The 15,008-nt window shown below is 47.2% G+C and overlaps 1 protein-coding gene and 1 long non-coding RNA gene across 2 annotated transcripts; both read right to left on the reverse strand.

The window, feature by feature from the left end:
• Window positions 1–5,759: 5,759 nt before the first annotated feature.
• NANOS2 (nanos C2HC-type zinc finger 2) lies at window positions 5,760–7,412 on the reverse strand. The gene has a single exon (XM_028741733.2). It carries the CDS (start codon window positions 7,181–7,183, stop codon window positions 6,647–6,649), a length of 537 nt encoding a protein of 178 aa, XP_028597566.2. The 5' UTR covers window positions 7,184–7,412; the 3' UTR covers window positions 5,760–6,646.
• A 6,023-nt stretch (window positions 7,413–13,435) lies between these two features.
• Window positions 13,436–14,595, reverse strand: LOC144328617 (uncharacterized). The gene is made up of 2 exons (XR_013393835.1): window positions 14,435–14,595; window positions 13,436–14,345 (listed from the first exon to the last, which is right to left on the reverse strand). It is a non-coding gene; the product is annotated as an uncharacterized LOC144328617 (long non-coding RNA).
• Between the last annotated feature and the right edge of the window lie 413 nt (window positions 14,596–15,008).

A 15,008-nucleotide genomic window follows, 5' to 3' on the forward strand; every position in this document is an offset into this window, starting at 1 on the left:
GAATCCTATTGTTCTAGGACCAATCAGACTGCTGCATTCTGGACCCTATGTTCTAGGACCAATCAGACCGCTGCATTCTGAATCCTATTGTTCTAGGACCAATCAGACTGCTGCATTCTGGACCCTATGTTCTAGGACCAATCAGACCGCTGCATTCTGAATCCTATTGTTCTAGGACCAATCAGACTGCTGCATTCTGAATCCTATTGTTCTAGGACCAATCAGACCGCTGCCTTTTGGATCCTATTCAGCTCAGTACATAACAAGGGCCCAACCCACCTGCCTGAAATTCAGATAAGCTGCTGCCAGTCCGTGTAGGCAGTGCTAAGGTAGTTGGACCAATGGTCTAACTAGGTATAGAAGGCTCATAGAATCATGAAGGGCTGTTGGGTTGTGGTTTTTATTTTGATTATATATGTTGTGGTTTTATATTCTGATTTTGTTCTGTGAACCGCCCTGAGACCTTTGGGTATAGGGCAGTATATAAATTCATTCATTCATTCAATCAATCAATCAATCAATCAAGGAAGGGACCCTGGGGGGTCATAGCTCAACCCCCTGCAATGAAGGAATATGAAACTGTCCCCTTAACAGGGATCGAACCTGCAACCGTGGCCGTGTCAGCACCACGCTCTATCCAACTGAGTTTTCTAATATTTATCTAGCTCCTGTGTTCGTTGTTATGAAGGCGCTAAAAACTACAGTTCCAAAAAGTGTCTTTCAGTGGCAAATCCATTTTTATTTTTAAGATTTGAAAATGGCTTTGCTTTGGCATGTAGACATGTCCTAGAGCAAGGGAATCTCAGGTCTGAGGTAAAATGTGGCCCTCTAGACTTATTTACCTGGCCCTCAATATTCGCTCCAGGTCACACCCTGTTTTCCCCTGGCTAGAACGCAGCCTTGAATTCTGATAATGCCAGGAAGGAGGTTAGAGATCGTCGGGTGTGGGCGGGTGTCAAACAGCTAACTGTATAAAGGCAAAAAAATTATATTCATTGCTCCACCCACCCTTGACTCTGACCCCGCCCACTTTTTGTATGTGGCCCCTGGAAGGCAGCCCTGAATGGAATGTGGCCCTTAAGCTGATAAAGGTTCCCCATGGCTGCCCTAAAGGGATTGTCCTTCTCTTCTTCTCTGCGCTGGGCAGTTTCGCCTTCAAGGCGAAGTTGCAGTTCAGGCCTCTTCAGCCCCCATTTTCAACTGGCTGCAAAAGGGATTCCAGCTGTGTTTTGCAAACTCCACTGGGATAGCACTGCTAACCAGGGAGAAGCATCTGCACGGCTGTAATCCGTTTAAAAATAGCCACATGCACAAGAGGTACTTCCTTGTGGCTTGGGGCTGGGCGTCCATCATGCACATTTTGCAATCTGCTGCAAGGAACACTTAAGGCAACTGGTGTTTTCTGCAGCGGCTGCACCTATATGTGCACGAGAGAGGTGGGTTTTTTGGGGGGGGGTCAGCATTGCTGGAGTTCTGCCAAGGCTCACACCCCAGAAGGCGGCCCCACTGCCAGCCTCTGACCCCCCCCCCCCCCGATCTTCCTCCTCTCCCTTCTTACCTCTGGGCTCCTGTAGAAAACCTGCTTTCTGACCATTTATCCCAGTATGCTTGCAAAAAGCTTACAGGGACACTATATTGTATCCGATCCCTACTAAGCATCCCTTCTGATTTCTTCGCAGGGAGGAGTTTTCCCCCTCCATTTATTTATTTGTAATATAAATTTCCAGAAATTCCACATATAATTCCAATACATATTTTTTTTAAAAAAAATCTTTTATATTATCAACTTCCCATCCCATTTTCCATGATGTTTTTCTTATCCTCACCCCCCCCCCCTTGCTGCACCTGGTCTTCCCTTTTTTACATCATAATCATAACACAATAGTCCAGGGGTCAGCAAAGTTTTTCAGCAGGGGGCCAGTCCACTGTCCTTCAAACCTTGTGGGGGGCCGGACTATTTTTTTTGGGGGGGGGGATGAACAAATTCCTATGCCCCACAAATAACCCAGAGATGCATTTTAAATAAAAGGCCACATTCTACTCACGTAAAAATACCAGGCAGGCCCCACAAATAACCCAGAGATGCATTTTAAAATGAAAGGACACATTCTACTCTTGTAAAAACACGCTGATTCCCGGACTATCCATGGGCCAGATTGAGAAGGCAATTGGGCCGGATCCGGCCCCTGGGACTTAGTTTGCCTACCCATGCAATAGTCTCTCATTCTTTCTGTTGCTTGTAGATCAAATCCCACTCGCAGATTCTTCCTATTATATTTCTTCAAATAATCCACAAAAGGTTCAAAAGTCTTCAAAAAAAACACCCCAGTCTCCATTAGATTCTCTTATTTTAGCTGTTAGCTTTGCTGATTTGACGTCGTCCATAACTTTGCTTATCCATTCTTCCTTTTGCTGGCAGGTTCTATCACGACGAGAATTCACCCATCCCTGTTTCCTTGAAGGGTCCTTTAGATGTTTTCCCTTTGGTCCTTTACTCACCCCACACTTTTCAACGTTTCCCTCTCTCTTTCTGAACTGTTGGAGTCGCTTCTAAAGAAGTGCCTTGATTGTGCTAAGAGTGACAAAGGGTTTCAATTCAACGTAACTGTGCAAATCTTAATTCCGTTTGTACCTGAATCCCACCTGCCGTACACTAGTGATGTGGAGCCACCTAAAGAACGTAAGCTGAGCCCTGGATCATGCCCAAATCCCTTCTAATCTAGCACTCTCCTTTGCTCAAGTTGGCCAACCGGATGCCCACTTCTGTCCACCTTCTAGATGCCCTTTCCTCATCCTCAGGACTTGGGTGAAACACTGCATGTATCCAAGGCGAACGGCCAAGCCAGCTTGGGCCTGTCTAAGATGTGAGTGTGCGCCTTGCGCTCCTAGCTTGCCTTCCCCTTTTAGAGCCTGGGGTTCCAGCCTTAATTTGGGGGACGACCATTCTCTGAAGGACCTTATTCCATTTGCTTTCTCCATTTTATCATCAAAAGTGGGCCTGAGAGGCCGGATTGTGGGGGGAGCCCTTTCCACTGACCCTTGTTTCCCATCGCCCATTTCTAGAGATCAGGGCTTTCTGTCGGAGACGGTGCAAACCAGCCGTCTCCACTAAAGATACAAAATTCCTCTTTTCTGCCAGTTGCTCTGAGGGGGGGTAAAAACAGAGCGAATGGCAGCCATAACAAACTTCACAACAGGCAAAAAAAGGCCTTGTTTATATTCCAGCATGGAGACTCTTGAGAGTCCCATGGACTGCAAGAAGATCAGACCTCTCCATTCTGAAGGAAATCAGCCCTGAGTGCTCACTGGAAGGACAGATCCTGAAGCTGAGGCTCCAAGACTTTGGCCACCTCATGAGAAGAGAAGACTCCCTGGAAAAGACCCTGATGTTGGGAAAGATGGAGGGCACAGGGAGAAGGGGACGACAGAGGACGAGATGGTGGGACAGTGTTTTCGAAGCTACCAGCATGAGTCTGACCAAACTGCGGGAGGCAGTGGAAGACAGGAGTGCCTGGCGTGCTCTGGCCCAGGGGGTCACGAAGAGTCGGACACAACTAAACAACAACAACAATATTCCAGCATCCTATCGCTTCTCACATCGACGAGGGGAATGGATGCTTCTGGAACAGGTGTGGGGAAACTTTGGCCCCTTCCAGGTGTTGCTGAAACTACAACGACCATCATCCTTGCTCGTTGGCCATGCTAGCTAGAGGCTGATGGCGGGTTGCAGTTCAATGTCTGGTGGCTCAAAAGTTATCCTTTTGCAGAAGTTCAACCCTCCCTGTGTGAACAGAGGAAAAGTCGTGCTGGTTTAGGAGAACATCCTTTTCCCCACAGGGTTGCCAAGTCCAGTGTTTACATCCACATCGTTCCATCCTTGTTTCAGACATCGTGATGTATCTGTATACAGTCATACCTCGGGTTACAGGCGCTTCGGGTTGCGCGATTTCGGGTTGCGCACTGCGCAGAACCTGGAAGTACCGGAGCGGGTTACTTCCGGGTTTGGGGCGCATGCGCAGAAGTGCTAAATTGCACTTTGCGCATGCGCAGAAGCGCCGAATCGCGACCCACGCGTGCACAGACACAGCGCTGTGGATTGCGAACGCTGTGGGTTGCGAACGTGCTTCCCGCACGGATCACGTTCGCAACCTGAGCGTCCACTGTATCACGATGTTTAGCTAGTGATATATCGTGATGTTGAAAACCAGTTATCGAGGTGATAGGGAGCTTTGGTGCAAAAACTAGAATGGGGTGGGCTACCTGCTTCGCAAAGGTTCATCTGTTATGTTCTGGGTTCTGTGTGGTATTCTTTTTAATGTGAAAGGGGAGGGTTCCCATTCCTTAATCCTCCGGCTCCAGGCCACGCAAAGTGTTTTCCTCACTTTGATTAATAATGATCAGGACTTTGTGCATTCTACTATGTGGGGTGGTGGTGGGAAAACATCTACATCCAGGAAAAAAATGCATCTACCCCCACCCCAGAGGGACGCGGGTGGCGCTGTGGGTTAAACCACAGAGCCTAGGACTTGCCGATCAGAAGGTCAGCGGTTCGAATCCCCGCAACGGGGTGAGCTCCCGTTGTTCGGTCCCTGCTCCTGCCAACCTAGCAGTTCGAAAGCACGTCAAAGTGCAAGTAGATAAATAGGTACCGCTCCGGCGGGAAGGTAAACGGCGTTTCCGTGTGCTGCTTTTCTGGTTCGCCAGAAGCGGCTTAGTCATGCTGGCCACATGACCCGGAAGCCAGTAAAGCGAGATGAGCGCCGCAACCCCAGAGTCGGCCATGACTGGACCTAATGGTCAGGGGTCCCTTTACCTTTAAGGTAAAGGTAAAGGTACCCCTGCCCGTACGGGCCAGTCTTGACAGACTCTAGGGTTGTGCGCCCATCTCACTCAAGAGGCCGGGGGCCAGCGCTGTCCGGAGACACTTCCGGGTCATGTGGCCAGCGTGACATCGCTGCTCTGGCGAGCCAGAGCCGCACACGGAAACGCCGTTTACCTTCCCGCTAGTAAGCGGTCCCTATTTATCTACTTGCACCCGGGGGTGCTTTCGAACTGCTAGGTTGGCAGGCGCTGGGACCGAGCAACGGGAGCGCACCCCGCCGCGGGGATTCGAACCGCCGACCTTTTGATCGGCAAGCCCTAGGCGCTGAGGCTTTTACCCACAGCGCCACCTGCATCCCTCCCTTTACCTTTACCCCCACCCCAAAAAGAGGGGGTGAATGTGATTTGTGAATGCCAAGTGCATGTGTAATACCAAATCCCTTTTACTCAATTTCAACAGTGTCTGCAGATGCCAGGGTGCAAAATCCAGCCCTATATAGTGAGGTTTGAGAAGGGGAAAAAATTCTGTGAATTTCATGAATTCTGTGAAAGGAAAGGGAGTACACATTTTTCTTCTCCCCAAACTTAAAAAGAAGAAGTTTCTACTGCTCATGATGGCTTAAAAGTGTACAATTAATGCCTATTGAGATCTGAGAAGACAAAATGGAGACCAAGTAGGAGTTTTCACTGGTTAGTGGATATGAGGCATTGATGTCTTGCACGGTCCACACACGATAAGTGGAAGCATTAATTTTTTGCAGAGTTAAGGAAATATAGATCCCAGATTTCGGAATTTACTCGGGTCGCAGACGTTTCCAAAGCATGTTAGAACATTCAGCTGCAATTATTTAAGGATTCCCCATTTTCAACTGATGATCTTCCCAAAAAGTCTTGCTATCTAACCCAGTTAGATTCCATGTTTGTGCACAGATATATTTTATTAACAAAATACCTAGAGATTTATGCACAGACCTAGAGATATTTACAAGGCAATATGCCCCATTGGCCTAAGCAGGACCTACTACCAAGTACTGTAAACTTTCCAAGTTACGGTCAGGCTGTTGTTGCCTGAACTCTTGCAGGGAAACGCTTGAAGAAAATTCAACAGTTTGATGCAAGAACAAAACTGAGAAAGGCAATGATTTGATGCAAGAACAATAAAAACTTGTTTATTAAACAGTCTCAAACGTCACCGGAACAAAACATAATAAACTTCTCCAGTGCAAACACCACCACCCACAAGAACAAATATAGATATAAATACTTTTCTTTTTAAAATATATATAAAAATATTTCTTTTCAAAGCATATAAACTTTTCTCACATATACAAAACACACACGATATAAGAAACAAAATGGCAACTTTTGGGATTTGTTTTAGGATTCTTGGAGGGGGAAATAGCTGCTTCCATCATGCAACAAGTGGCCCTGAAAAGATTTAAGACCATTGCAGACATTGAAAAAAGCAAGAAACAAAAGTGTTATGAACTCACAGATTTTGGGAAACAAACTAGGCTGATTTCCGTTCTTCAAACTGAAAAGCAGGGTGCATTTTCATGATATCCCCTATGTGTCTTTTAAAAAAGATCACTTGTTGCAGCATCCGTCATCTTCCTGGCGTAGAAAGCAAATAATACAAAACAAATGTCTTCATTTAAATGTATTTTGAAAGGGGAGGTTGGGTAGGGGCAAAAGAAGTTGGCTTTTTTGGAGTTGCCGGTGTCAAAATTGTTGCCTGGCGATGTGTTCCGTCTTATCTCTGGTTCTTAATTACAGTAGTTGTGGGTTGGTGGTTCTTCGTTCCTGGGCAGGGAGGTCCCTCGCTTCATCTCTTCACCTTGCGCCCGGCCGAGTTGCGTCCGCACTTGCGATACAGCGACTGCTTCTCCTGGTTGAGCGGGCAATATTTGAGCGTGTGGGCCTTGCCGGCTGTGGCGCCGCAGAGCGGGCAGGTGTAGTTGCGAAGGATGGGACAGGCCACCACCCCGTCGGCCCGTTTCAGCGGGTGGGAAGTGTAGACGTTCTTGGACTCTCCGTTGTGCTTGCAGAAGTTGCAGATCATCCCCTTGGCGGCTTGCTGGGGGGGCTGCGACGCCTCGCCGTTCGCCCCACCCTCCGAGCCGCTGCTCCCGCTGCTGATGGCCCACTGAGACAGGACCCCCAAGGGGTCTTCAAGGGGTCCCAAGGGCGCATCACTGCAGTCAAGGGGGCCCCAGACCGGAAAACCAGCCTGCCCCTTCTTCCGGTCCTCAATGATCTCCAGGATGACCTTCGACAGGTTGAGATAGTCTTTAAACCTGTCGAAATACTGGCCCCCGGTCAAGGCAGGGGGATAAGATGGAATCGAGAAGGATGAAAGCATGACCAATGCTACACAGAGGCACAACTCTCAAGTGATGTGGAACTGACACCCAAAATGCTGTTTAGACAATGTTAATATTGGGGAGGTGGAGTTTGCAATTTAAAGGGCCAGGGGTATGAAAATATTCATCCCCACCTCCCCACACGTCCCCGCCATGTCCTGAATTTAACCTTTATACGTCTAGACATGCAAGGTTTTCTGCAAAGAACTCACGACTTGACCAAGCACACACACACACACAGAGAGAGAGAATTGCCCTATGTTTTAGGCACAAAATTCGCCTGAAAACGTCCAGAGCTGGTTCTGCAAGCACAACTGAAAGCTCCTTTTGTGCCATGGGGCACCCTAGACTCAGCCGCAATCTGCTCTCGGATAAAAGACCGGTTTTAGGAAAACCGAGTGGCACTTCTTGCAGAAAGACACTGGACTTTGGAAACTTTCCTGCAAAACAAGGGAATTGGTAAAGAAAAAGGAAGGAAAAAAGGAGCGTTGAAAGGGAACGCCAAGAGGGTGAAGTCTCTCCACGATGCTTAGGGGTTATTCAAAACTATAATAATAGAAGCAGAGCTAGGTATATATACCAGACATTTACTACAAGGGAAAGAAGATGTTGACATGGTTAACTAGCAAGAGTCAAAGCAGCTACGAGAAGCAACAAGGCTTTCTTCAGAAAACGGAAGATTTGCTGAAATTAGGACAAATAGGAACCTAACAATCCGGCCAAAGAAATGTTAGCAGACTGTAAAGGGCGTGGAAAATTAAAACAATCAAGGGACACATCGTTAAAATGTTAACACCAACATGTTCAAAAGTCTTTAAAAGCCTCAGGAGCAGGGAAACAGCTTGACTGTTAGGATGACAGGAGACTTAAAGGTGTGCTAGAGGAGGAGGAGATGGCAGAAAAGGAGGATCCTTTGCCTTTTGTCTTTTGGCAGAAAACGTAGACGAGATCCCTGTGCCCAAACTGACTTTTCAAAGAGGGGAGTCTGAAGAACGAGGCAAATGCTGGGGGCAAGAGATGAAATTCTAGGCCGCAATTACAAATTAAAAAGGGAGCAAAGAACCAGGTCAAGGCTGTATCCTGCCCTATCCAATTCATCAAATAAATCAAATGCCAAATTGCTGGCGTACAAAAATATGTAACCTGTCCTAAGACTGACCTCTGCTCCAGAGGACTAGAAAGTGACCATGGGGGGAGAAGGATCCCGGGAGATCCAGTTAGCCGAAGGTGCATTACATTTGTAGACGGGTGGAAAGCGTTATGAAGAATAAGATCACCAAGCATATGGAAGAAAACGAAGAATTTGCTGGAGAAGAATCAGCGTGGCTTCTGCAAAGGCGAGTCCTGTCTCACTAACCTTTTGAATGCTAGGACGCGGGTGGCGCTGTGGGTTAAACCACAGAGCCTAGGACTTGCCGATCAGAAGGTTGGCGGTTCGAATCCCCGCGACGGGGTGAGCTCCCGTTGCTCGATCCCTGCTCCTGCCAACCTAGCAGTTCGAAAGCACACCAGTGCAAGTAGATAAATAGGTACCGCTCTGGCGGGAAGGTAAACGGTGTTTCCGTGCGCTGCTCTGGTTCACCAGAAGCGGCTTAGTCATGCTGGCCACATGACCCGGAAGCTGTACGCCAGCTCCCTCGGCCAATAAAGCGAGATGAGCGCCGCAACCCCAGAGTCGGCCACGACTGGACCTAATGGTCAGGGGTCCCTTTACCTTTACCTTTAAGGGGAGCTGGCTTCAGGCACCAGGCCGCTGGCAGACCAACTCTGTGTTACATCTGCAAACATGATGTGAACGCTGGCAACATCAACTCTACCATGTGGGAATCTTTTGCAGACGACCACAAAAACAGACAGTCAGGTTGTGCATCCATAGCAGTGACCGGCGGAGGAATGACCGCTGGGAGGAGCGCAAAGAGTCGAAACGCCATGGAGCATCTTCAGCAGCACAAACAGATGCCTTCTTCTGCCCCAGCTGCAACAAAACATGTCTCTCCTGTATCGGTCTCTACAGCCATAGCTTGTGCTGCAACCTTCCAGCGGTTTGACCTCAACCCCAAAGGCGCACTCCTCTATTTCCTCCCCGAGACAGTCAAACTTCTCTGAAGTCTCTCAGCCCCACTCACCTCACAGAGTGTTTGTTGTAGGGGAGGAAGGGAAAGGAGAATGTTAGCCGCTTTGAGACTCCTGAAGGGGAGTGAAAGGCGGGATATCAAATCCAAACTCTTCTTCTTCTTCTCAGCTAAAGCATCCCTGACAGGTGGCCGTCCAACCTGTGTGGTGTAGTGGTTAAGAGTGGTAGCTCGTAATCTGGGGAACCGGGTTCGCGTCTCCGCTCCTCCACATGCAGCTGCTGGGTGACCCTGGGCCAGTCACACTTCTCTGAAGTCTCTCAGCCCCACTCAGCTCACAGAGTGTTTGTTGTGGGGGAGGAAGGGAAAGGAGAATGTTAGCCGCTTTGAGACTCCTTAAAGGGAGTGAAAGGCGGGATATCAAATCCAAACTCTTCTTCTTCTCTTCTCTCTAAGGAATGAGAGATCATCATCTCTCATGGGAGTCTGTTCCACTGCCGAACAGCTCTTGCTGTCAGAAAGTTTTCCCAAATGTGTATTCGGAATCTCATTTCTTGCCATTTGAAGCCGTTTGCCGGGGTCCTCTTGTTTGGAGCAGCAGAAAGCAAAACTTGTTCCGTTTTCCGAGTGACAGTCCTTCAGATATTGGAAGGTGGCTACCTTGCTTGTTTATTTCATAGAATTCAAAAACAAAACAAAACAAAAACCTCAAGGCAGTTTACAAGAAAGATAAAACCAGAAAAAGCATTTTTCTTCACCCCACAATAGTTTAGAAAGACCTGCATCGGCTCCCAGTATGTTTCCAAGCACAATTCAAAGTGTTGGTGCTGACCTTTAAAACCCTAAACGGCCTCAAAGGCCCAGTATACCTGAAGGAGCGTCTCCAACACCCCATCGTTCTGCCTGGACACTGAGGTCCAGCTCCAAGGGCCTTCTGGTGGTTCCCTCCCTGCGAGAAGCCAAGTTACAGGGAACCAGGCAGAGGGCCTTCATAGTAGTGGCACCTGCCCTGTTGAATGCCCTCCCACCAGATGTCAAAGAGAAAAACAACTACAAGAGTTTTAGAAAACACCTGAAGGCAGCCCTGTTTAGGGAAGCTTTTAATGTTTAACAGGTTATTGTATTTTAATATTTCGTTGGGAGCCACCCAGAGTGGCTGGGGAAATAATATACAGTGGTACCTCGGGTTACAGACGCTTCAGGTTACAGACTCCACTAACTCAGAAATAGTACCTCAGATTAAGAACTTTACCTCAGGATGTGAACAGAAATCGCACGGTGGCGGCAGTCGGAGGCCCCATTAGCTAAAGTGGTACCATTGGTTAAGAATAGTTTCAGGTTAAGAACGGACCTCCAGAACAAATTAAGTTCTTAAGGCTGGCTTAATTAGCAATTAACATTTTTAATTGGCTTTTAACACTTGCTGGGTGCAGAGGCTGGGAATGTCTGCAGCACAGCTTAGCACGCCAAGCCTTGATTAAATTCCGACACTTGCAGGATCCAGGCGTCTGGCACCCACAAACCAACAACTTCCATTACAGTAAGCCCACAATTTGCATGCATTTAACTCGCCTGCATTCAGCTTTAGGCGCTTGGCAAAAAATATATATTAAATTAGCGTCTTTTTCGCTCTATAACACGCACCCGACCATAACACGCACGTAGTTTTTAGAGGAGGGAAATCCGTAGGCATGCCACCCGTAGGCATTCCCTCCATAACACGCACAGACATTTCCCCTTACTTTCTAGGAGGGAAAAAAGTGAGTGTTATGGTGCAAAAAATACGGTAAATTAAAGGGGGCAGACCTCCCTCCAGGAAGAAAGACTTTGGCAATCCCACCCACCATTGAACTCAGTGCATTTTGACTATATGCGATTTTGGCTTTAGGCACCATCCTTAGTCTGTAACCCACATACTGGAGATGCAAAAAGGACAAAGGGTCATAATTTCATATATGGTGGAACTGTGTAGTTATTCGTGAATTTTGGAACAACATCTACATTGAACTCAAGAAACTATTTAAATTTACATTTAAAAAAAGACCAGAGATCTTCCTATTAGATATACTACCAATAGAATTTTTCAAAAAGTATAAGACCATTGTTTATGTATGCCAGCGGTCAGCAAACTTTTTCAGCAGGGGGCCAGTCCACTGTCCCTCAGACCTTGTGGGGGGCCGGACTATTTTTTTTTTGGGGGGGATGAACGAATTCCTATGCCCCACAAATAACCCAGAGATGCATTTTAAATAAAAGCACACATTCTACTCATGTAAAAACACGCTGATTCCCGCACCGTCTGTGGGCCGGATTTAGAAGGCGATTGGGCCGGATCCGGACCCCGGGCCTTAGTTTGCTCACCCATGATGTTTGCAATCAAGGCAGCTAGAATAATAGTGGCAAGAAACTGGGAAAATGAAGCACTACCAATGATTACAGAGTGGCAGACCCTCATGATAGAATACCTGCAACTAGCAAAACTGATTGGAATTGTTTCAAACCAGAAAGTGTATGGAGAATGGAAGATATTTAAGGAACATCTAAAATTGTATTGTACAAACAACAATATACTTGCAGAACTAGCTTGATACTTGCAAGCAAAAAGTGTATTAGATATCTTATCGGACTATATAAAAACAGTATGAAATAATATAAATCCGTGTGAAAAAACATAAACAATATAAGCAGTATAATGAGAATGATTGGAAGTTTTACATTCACAGCTTTTTATTTAATTGTAATACACTGTATTTTCTTTTCTTCTTTTCTCCCCCCCCCTTCTTTCTTCACTTCCGCTTTGTATGACTTGTTATCTGTATATTTTATGTAGTTTATGTTTTAAACTAATAAAGATTATATTATTTTAAAAAGTCTGTAACAACTTATATAATACCTAAAAGGTAAAGGTAAAGGGACCCCTGACCATTAGGTCCAGTCGTGACTGACTCTGGGGTTGCGGCGCTTATCTCACTTTATTGGCCGAGGGAGCCGGCGTACAGCTTCCAGGTCATGTGGCCAGCATGACTAAGCCGCTTCTGGCAAACCAGAGCAGCGCATGGAAACGCCGTTTACCTTCCCGCCGGAGTGGTACCTATTTATCTACTTGCACTTTGATGTGCTTTGGAACTGCTAGGTTGGCAGGAGCAGGGACCGAGCAACGGGAGCTCACCCCGTCACGGGGATTCGAACCGCTGACCTTCTGATCAGCAAGTCCTAGGCTCTGTGGTTTAACCCACAGCGCCACCCACGTCCCTCATGTAATACCTACTGTATACAAATCAATGGCCCTGATCCAGCAGCCAGATTCTTTGAATACTCTTCTGGCAAAACACTGAACCTGGCAGAAGAGTGGTTGCCACCCGCACCATCCATTGAAAGCCCCTGGCTTCCCTCCCTATTCCTCTCTCTCTCTCTCTCTCTCTTGCATTTAATTATATTTCTCGATACTTGTCAAAAGATATACAAAAGTTCATACCCAATACAAAGTATCCTTTTTTTATAATACACTGAAATAAAAAGGATGTCTAATCTGAAAAGGGAATTTGTCTATAATCCTCTTTTAAAGCCGACTAGGTTGGTGGCCTGTTGCACGCCACCCAAATTTTGAGATTCCAGGGGTGAGGGACCTTGGGGCGCTCCAGATGCTACTGAACTACAACTCCCATCAGCCCCTGCAAGAAAGGCCCAGGACTAGGAACGAAGGGCGCTGCAGAGGAAGTACAGTGGTGCCTCGGGTTACAGACGCTTCAGGTTACAGATGCTTCAGGTTACAGACTCCGCTAACCCAGAAATAGTAAGAACTTTGCTTCAGGATGAGAACAGAAATAGTGCTCTGGCGGCGCGGGCGCAGCAGGAGGCCTCATTAGCTAAAGTGGTGCTTCAGGTTAAGAACAGTTTCAGGTTAAGAACGGACCTCCAGAACGAATTAAGTACTTAACCCGAGGTACCACTGTATGGCCATTGACTCGGGTGAAATCTACACATATATTTAAAAAAAATGCTGTGAAAATGTCTTTAAAAAATGCTTTAAATATATATATTGAATTTGTCATTAGCTCACCAGTGCCATGTAGTGTCACATTTGTATAACGCACTTAAAACGTTATATTTGCAACTTTAAATGAGGGTTAAGACAAATTCACAGAGGATATGAACACCAGCGGCTATTGTTGTTGTTTAGTCGTTTAGTCGTGTCCGACTCTTCGTGACCCCATGGAGCACGCCAGGCACTCCTGTCTTCCACTGCCTCCCGCAGTTTAGTCAAACTCATACTGGTAGCTTCGAGAACACTGTCCAACCATCTCGTCCTCTGTCGTCCCCTTCTCCTTGTGCCCTCCATCTTTCCCAACATCAGGGTCTTTTCCAGGGAGTCTTCTCTTCTCATGAGGTGGCCAAAGTCTTGGAGCCTCAGCTTCAGGATCTGTCCTTCCAGTGAGCACTCGGGGCTGATTTCCTTCAGAATGGAGAGGTTTGATCTTCTTGCAGTCCATGGGACTCTCAAGAGTCTCCTCCAGCACTAGAATTCAAAAGCATCAATTCTTCAGTGATCAGTCTTCTTTATGGTCCAGCTCTGCCTTGTCATGACAAAGGGGCTTGAATAACTCAGAGAAGCTATGAGCTTCAGGGCCACCCAAGATGGACAAGTCATAGTGGAGAGTTTTGACCAAACGTGATCCACTTGGAGCAGGAACCGGCAAGCCACTCCAGTATCCCTGCCAAGAAAACTCCATGGACAAAGACAACAGGCTTTTCCTTAGGACGTTCCAATTATTATTATTATTATTAATCACCTTTGTTTACTGCTCTAGACCCTCAGGGTGGTTCACAACACTATCTTGCAATATAGTTTGTTCGTTCATTTTGGACTTTGCTTCAGGGGGGAAAAATCACTTGGCAATATAAGATCTTTGGCTGAAGGGCTGAATGGGGCTGTTTTGCAGCTGTATGTTGGGCCTTCATCTCACGTGTTTATAATTAACAATTGCACCGGTCTCTTGGCCTCGCTGGACTTATAGAAAATATACCTAGTTTTCAGTCACATCATGCCTTTTCAAATCCTTCCTGACTTTGCTATTGTTGTTCGATACAGCTTAAAAAAATAGAGATTCATTCATTAATTAATGTTATATAAGGCATACCTGATAGAATGATCACTTTTGATCTCTGTTTTCATCCTACCTGATTTGACTGTTCTTTCTTGGTTTTACTTTACATCACTTTCATTAAAAACCCAATAAAAGTTATTGCAAAGAAAGAAAAATCGCTTCGGCCCTAATAGGTGCGCGAGGTGCTGCTTTCACTTTCTGTTCTTATACAAGTGCAGATCCCTTCCCACCGTCTGCTCTCACCTGCCCTGGATCTCTCGCGATCCCAGCTGGAGAGCTTTCCCTCGGACCGGATCGCTTAGCCGCTATAGGAGCAACGCGCTCAACGGCCACTAGAGGGCAATAGAGCAGCGCGTTTCCGCGCCCGCCCAGCCATAGGAGGACGTTCGGTGCCTTGAGGAGTGACAAGCCGAGGCGCCAATAGCCGGCGTCGAGAGGCGGGGGCAGCTCTGGGCGGGATTCTTCCTTGACGTCCGAGGTCCCTTGGACCAATAAGCGCCGGCGGGTCGAGCTGCCCGTCTCGGATTGGGTGCTCCACGCCCCCTCCCCCGCCCACACACTCGAGGAGAGGGAGGGAGGAGAGGGGAGGGTCTTGTAGCGTTAGGGGCGGAGCCACCGCTCTGACTGACGGCGAGCGTGGCTAACGA

This window comes from Podarcis muralis, chromosome 7 (genome assembly GCF_964188315.1).
Source record: "Podarcis muralis chromosome 7, rPodMur119.hap1.1, whole genome shotgun sequence".
Taxonomy (NCBI): Eukaryota; Metazoa; Chordata; class Lepidosauria; order Squamata; family Lacertidae; genus Podarcis; species Podarcis muralis.

What these genes read in the sequence shown, in the direction of transcription:
- NANOS2 (XM_028741733.2), bottom strand. Translation starts at nt 7,183, where the DNA reads ATGCTTTCATCCTTCTCGATTCCATCTTATCCCCCTGCCTTGACCGGG.